The sequence below is a fragment of the Gossypium hirsutum genome, chromosome D06 (genome assembly GCF_007990345.1).
Source record: "Gossypium hirsutum isolate 1008001.06 chromosome D06, Gossypium_hirsutum_v2.1, whole genome shotgun sequence".
Taxonomy (NCBI): Eukaryota; Viridiplantae; Streptophyta; class Magnoliopsida; order Malvales; family Malvaceae; genus Gossypium; species Gossypium hirsutum.
In genome coordinates, this window is record NC_053442.1 from 63,948,649 (window position 1) to 63,955,432 (window position 6,784).

The 6,784-nt window shown below is 31.2% G+C and overlaps 1 protein-coding gene across 1 annotated transcript; it reads left to right on the forward strand.

The window, feature by feature from the left end:
- The first annotated feature begins 280 nt into the window (after window positions 1-280).
- LOC121218635 (uncharacterized) lies at window positions 281-4,629 on the forward strand. The gene is made up of 5 exons (XM_041096174.1): window positions 281-755; window positions 2,127-2,177; window positions 3,100-3,162; window positions 3,284-3,400; window positions 4,044-4,629. Exons 1-5 carry the CDS (start codon window positions 438-440, stop codon window positions 4,284-4,286), a joined length of 792 nt encoding a protein of 263 aa, XP_040952108.1. The 5' UTR covers window positions 281-437; the 3' UTR covers window positions 4,287-4,629.
- The last annotated feature ends 2,155 nt before the right edge of the window (window positions 4,630-6,784 follow it).

A 6,784-nucleotide genomic window follows, 5' to 3' on the forward strand; every position in this document is an offset into this window, starting at 1 on the left:
TTCAATTAAATAAATTATTAAAAAGGTTTTATAAAATAGTAGATCCGTACCAATTTACGAATTAATCAATCTAATATTTTTTAAATCGATACCTAATTAATTTTTTCCAATGTAATGAGTTGAAGGCATGTAAGGTATATGGTGATAGTTGTACTTGTGAAGTCCAACTAATCCAAAGACATCAGATAACGTGGACGTCGGACTTTTGACGGTTTTAGCCACGTGTAGTACTGGACCATCCAAATACATATATAGATAATTTAAAACCGTATGATAAAATAAATATATCAATCCGAATAACTTTAAAACCAAGCATCTAATCTCTTCCGTTCTCTTTCTTTCGATATAAATATATTTTGTTTTCTCACCATTTTCCTCTTCTTCCCTGCCACTTTTCTTTCCTTTTACCTTTTCGGAAAACTCAACGACGTTGGAGTATGAGCGAAGAAGAGTGGGTCAAAGAAGCTTTGACCGATTCCATGTTGGCGGCAAAGGTGTTACTCAGCCTCTACCAAGCGTCGTCTCCGCCGCCACGGTCAGACAGTGCTTCCTCCCAGCCTTTGCAAGTCGAGTGGAGTGTCCGTCAACGTCGGTCTAAGCAATCTCTTAAGAAGAAAAGCGAACCGGCACGAGCCAGTCCCACCACGCCGCTTTCTTGGAGTGGTGGCATTTCTGTTAGTGGAGGCGGTAGTGCTGACGGATCCGAGGAGTCTAGCCGTCCTCCTTTGAAGCCGGTTGATAACGCTAGATCTAAGGTTAGTTAACAACTTCACGAGTTATATGTATATATCTCTCTCTTTTTGGACTCAGTGAGTCGTGTGGTTGACTCTGGTTCTTTTTTGACGGACTTGCCCTTACGAATAGTACGATATGCGTGAGTCTTTTTATTAGGAACTTGTCAGCCAAATTTCCGGATTTTCGTTTCAAGGACTTTAACGTCATTTTACCTTTCTTTCCCGGTCACCGGACGGGATTTCACCTTCAAACAGCGTTGACCGAAATGCCCTTTTAAATTTCCTTTGTTCTTCAAAAAAGAAATTTCGGTGACTTCCATTCAACGCATGGATTCGCTTTTGTCTTTCACCATTCATACAATGCTCCGCGTGTCATATCTACTTGTTAAAAAGTCTAAAACACCCTTCTCTCTTTGGACGTTTTCGTCATTTCAGTATCTTCTCCCTCTTATATGTCCTCAGTGTCCCTTATCGGGGGGTCAATTAAAATGACGAAATTCTCCTGAACAACAGTCAACACATTTGTAGTTCTCAAAGGGCAACATGGTCAAAAAAATTAGTGGCCTGAATTATCGGTGGCGTACTCCCGTGGCGAAATAGGTTTGCGTGTAGTTTAGTGTTAGTTAAATGTTAGTGGCTTTCAGCTTTTTTATCCAAAGGGCGGGGGAAGGGGAGGAATGATTCGGTGTGGTCGTAACCAGAAATTGTCTCTTCGATCCTACGTGTCATCGTAACATCATTGGATCCATGTGACAGCTTTTTTGAAGACGAAAACGTTTCTTGATTGGACAGTGATTTCGTAAAGGTGACAGCCTGCCGTATGAGAAAGTAAAAAAAAAAAACACTCCATAGTGGTGGCATACAAAAATGAAGACAAATGCTATATTTAGGTGGAAAATGTGTTCACCAAGTGGGGACCACTTTGCCACCTAATTTATGGCACATATTGTTTGTTGGTTGGTTATTAGTTTTACCAAACCCTAAAACTCGCTGGTGTTTGTAGACATTCTGCTATTCGATGTCGTTTCGTGTCTTTTCATTTTTTTATCGGTTACACTATGCTTTATAGTCCCTGTACTCTTTGAAAATTAGGAATTTAATCCCTGTACTTCTCTTTGTTTTTCATATTTCAAAATTCAGATCCAACTGTTAATTCTGTTAAATTTTTTTGTTAAATTCAAGTAAATGTTAACAGTTGGACTTGAATTTTGAAATCTGAAAAATAGAAGGATTAAATTACCGGAAATACAAGTATAGGGACTTAATTTCTAATTTTTGAAAAGTATAGGGGCTATAAGCACATTTTAACCTTTTTATCTGATTAATAAAGTATGTATCTAAGATTATTGACTAATGGCTAATTATTATTCTTCCACACGTATTTTTATTCAGGTTGCGGCCACAAGCGAGATATCTCCTCCCAAGCGGTCTAGAAGAAAAAAGGTAAAACCTTTCAACGTTTTGACCCGGTTAATGTTTAATATTTTTTAGTCACATTAGCTCTTGATTATGAATAATCGAACTTGAGTCGTCAGGGTGAGTGCTGAAAATTTTTACCGCTCGGTCCAACTAAGTGCTGGTGACGTGGTTCTATGTTTTACATACACCTTAGAATGTATTATGTAGTTATATTATATAATCTTCTAACCTGCTGTTCTAATAGATGTTTTTTAAATTAAATTAGTGGTTGAACCGGTTAAGTTATCAATTTTTGATTCATTCAATTAATAGATCAACCGAATTTTTATCTTACTCTAGACTGATATATCGATCAGTCCATTCCAGTTTCAACAACATTGTTATTATTAACTGCATGGTAGATTTTCCAGAAGAAAAACTGACCCAAAGAATTTGACAAAAATGGCATGCTTACGGTCTTAGCATAGCATTTTCTAGTATTAGGTGCTTTCCAAATTGAAGTCGACATATTTAGCATTTTGATTCCATTGATGGATATATATTTATATTAAGGACTTGAATGAGAAGCATGTTTTAAAACAATATTTTTTTCAAATTTTATGGAAGTTTACATAAAAGTTTAAAATATGTTAAAAACATATTACAATTTATTAATTAAACATGTATACAAATGAAATATATTTTTTATTGTACTTTATTTAAATAAAAAATTTCATTTAAGTGAAAAATATTAAAAAATTTGTTTTAGGATTTTTAAACTTCATTTAAAAAGTTTCAAAATTATTAAATATATTTTAATTTATATACACAAACAATAGGATAAAAAAAAACTAGCATGGCATATATGAAACATATGCTCTTGGATTTGGGATTCTGTTTTCTTTTTTCAGGGATTCTATTGCTATATTTTATTTTTGATAGTGGCTTAATTTCTGGTTGTCTACAGACATTAGCTGAGCTTAAAGAGGAGATAAGTTCACACTTGAAGGAAAATAGAAGTTTGAAGAATGTACGTTCTTTTAACTTCTTATGTCATTTATATCTGTATATGCCTATATTTTAGAATCTCCTTTTTTTTCTTCTTTTTCTTTTCTTTTTTTTAAATGTTTTCCATTATAATCGTTGAGCAGGAATTGGAAATTGTGAAGCTTAAGTTCGAGAATATTAAAACCAAAAATGAAACTTTAAGCAGAAAGCTCCAATTCGAGAAAGAAAGAACCAAGAATGAAAGCTCTAAGAGAATGAAGGTGTAGAGTTCTCTCCTTTCAACAAGCTTTCATGGATGCCTTTTGCTTTTAGACATATATTAGGATGCCGTTTGATTTGACCTCATATTACATGATGATATATTCATTTCTATGGTGTGTGACAAACGTCACGGTCCACACTAACTTGTAAGAGAGTAACTTTAGGTAAAAGTATCATGGAAGCTCTTATATTAGGAGTCAGATTAAATTTTGCCTCATTTACCTAAAAATATGGACAATTAGTCTTTGTACATTAGATTAAAGAGCAAACTGGTCGTTTCTGTTAAAAAATAAATCTATTTTTACTGTTAAAAACTGACATGGTCAACAGAATAACCAAACGTACAAGGAACAAGTTTTAATAGTTGGAATGGATTGAATTTTAACAGGACTAGTTTGCTCTTTAATTTAATGTACAATGATTAATTTGCTCAAATTTTTAAGGATAAAGAAAAATTTTTAATTTGACTCTTAGTATAGAGACCTTCATGGTACATTTATGACCAACTCTAGTAGTATAACGTTGATGCGAGATTCATGGCTCCTCTGTAGGACCGTGACAACGAGCATGCTCTTATGTTAGCATCTTTTCTGCATGTGCTTCCATCCAATTATATCATTTTACTCTCATTTCTGTTTACAGCTTGATTCACATCGGGCAACAGAAACATCAACTGCTTGTATTGAACCAAAGATTAATGCAACCTCAGAGCCACCCCAGCAAAGAGAAGTAGCCAGTCAGACAAGTGCAGCGTGCAACGAAAACAAACGGCATCCACCTAACGAATGTTCCGAAGGACAGGACATGACGAAGGCAAGTTGCGATGACGCTTCATTTGCACTGCCGGATCTCAATCTTCCGATCGAGGACGATTCAGGTTTTTGAAGGATGTTAATGGAATTAGGTGAGAGAAGATGATTGTCTGTCAACTATTCTTTTTCCCCCCAAAATTGAAGTGGCAGCTAAAAAAGCATTAACACGGTAATAGTCCCCTAACGGCATCGCCATATGTTGCAAGTAGTAAAAGTTGAATTAATTCCTTGGTGTAGAAAAATAGAGTTAAAATTCTTTCTTTTTTTTTTTTTGTGTTTCCAGGTTTCAACCTTTTGTCTTAAATTCTTGGGGCTAACCCCTGAGGAAATGTTTTAACTGATAATTAATTATGATCATATGATTAAGTATTTGGCAAAGTAGTCATTATTATATAAGCAAATGTACTTTTCGTGAACTCAGTTTAATTGTTAAGTACATTTTGTTATATTTTATCAAAATAACCCTTCTTGATACTAACCAATTTAATTAACTTCAAATTTTATTTTTATTACAATTTTAAAAATGATTGAACCCACCACCTATGTCAATCAAATATAGTATATGGATGTATAAATAAAATTTAGCTTAAAGTAAAAAAAAAAAACTCAAAAAATTACATTAATAACTCAAAATAAGAACATAATTTATCTCAATTAAATTTCTAAAATAAATTTCGAATATGCATATATAAAATGACGAGGATAAGGTGAAGTAAATTGAGTTAGTTTACCAATCAACCCACACCACATGTGACTATGTCAGCCCCATCTCCTACTGCTCCCTCCTCTTCATGGGTTATAACTTATTATAATCAAATTAATTTAGCACAAACTATATAACTTTTAGAAAATCATTTTAATTTTATTTAAGATCATCATTATTAAAATATACGTAAAATATATATAAAAAAATTATATTTGTAAATCATTCGAAGATAAACATGTTGCAAATCCATATTAATAATAATATTATACTTGTTTGAAAAAAAGTCAATTTTATAATGTACTTTTCATGTTTGTTTTACAATCTATAAAAATTACTTTTTTTAGGGTTTGTAGTTATCTTTTTGAATAATGTCGTTTTCAAAGTTCGGATCGGATTCTCCGTTTGGGAGTGTAATGTGACTTATATCTATTACTTAATAAATTAATTTAATTATTATATAATAATTAATAATATAGGTAATATCTATGTAGCATTTATATAAGGAGGTTTTATCATTTTTGATGTAGATGATATTCAATGAATTAATAATTAATTATGAGAAAATATTTAGTACATTGTTGATAGAGTTTTTAGACTCCACAAGTAATATTAGAGGTTCACAAGTGTCCTATAGGGGTATAGTAAAATATTTAAAAAAATACATGATAATTTTTTAAAACTGCTTGTGAAATGAAAAAAAGGTTACACTGATAATATACCAAATACTAACCCATTAATTATTACTACTTTTGTTACTTTTACATAATAATATTTACTAGCCTCATATCAATTTAATAATATAATGAGCAATAAAAATTATTTTTATCAGTTCAATTTTTTTAAAGCTCATACTTGTATTCTAGATTTATGGCACACCCATGATATGGGTGAAAAAATATTATATATATTATATATTTATTAAAAATTCATATAAAATTGACTGATGTTTTGGTTACGACGATAAAGTTATATGTTTATTATGCATGGTGCTTCGAGTTCAAATCTTGATAAATTTTTTATTATATATATATATAGGCAAAAGCACTATTATAAAATATAACTTAATTTGTATATGAGAGGGTAATTTAATAATTTCACAACTGAGTTGATACTCGATTGACATGCGATTTCAACTCAGTCAAACACTTAAATATATATATATTTTCTTATTCTAAGTGCTTTATTGAATTGGTGTCACCCATCAACCGAGCATCAATTTAGTTATGAAATTATTAAATTACCCTATCATATATAAATTAAGCTATATCTTTATAAAGGTGTTTTGTCTTTTTATATAATAAATCAATAAAAATTGATCATAATGAAATTTAAATCTAAAACACCATACATGATAAACAATTAACTTTATTACTATAGTCTAATTATTAATTTATTTTTCTGTAATTTTTTATATAAATTTTAATAAATATATTTATTACATAATTTTTTAGGATCCACTATATATCTAATATATATTATATTACATAAGAATGTCCTAAATTTAAGCAAATATATTTTTTAAAACAATCTCATTATAGGTTCTGATTATATTACTCTTTTTGACATAATGCCTAGAACTATCTATAGCATCTCCCCAACCTATGAATAGGAGGATAATGTACTTCAATGCACTCAAACTCACATTCTCTTGCATTGACAACAATACCCATATCAACCGAGTTAAGATTCAATGGGCAAATTTAAGCAAATATTAAACGTGTTAATCATTTAATACATTGAAAAGTTTGGCATAAAGTTAATTATTTCCCATAAATATCACTCTCTAATTAAAACAAAAAAGGAAGTGCGTAAGAGCCAGAAAGGAGGGAAATGTGGATCATGTGGATAGGCATTAAAGGCAATAA

Bases quoted from the DNA above. Each gene is read 5' to 3' on its own strand.
- LOC121218635 (XM_041096174.1), top strand. From the start codon at position 438: ATGAGCGAAGAAGAGTGGGTCAAAGAAGCTTTGACCGATTCCATGTTG. The intron at 756-2,126 runs GTTAGTTAACAA...ATTTTTATTCAG, and splicing joins TTGATAACGCTAGATCTAAG to GTTGCGGCCACAAGCGAGAT. The intron at 2,178-3,099 runs GTAAAACCTTTC...GGTTGTCTACAG, and splicing joins AGCGGTCTAGAAGAAAAAAG to ACATTAGCTGAGCTTAAAGA.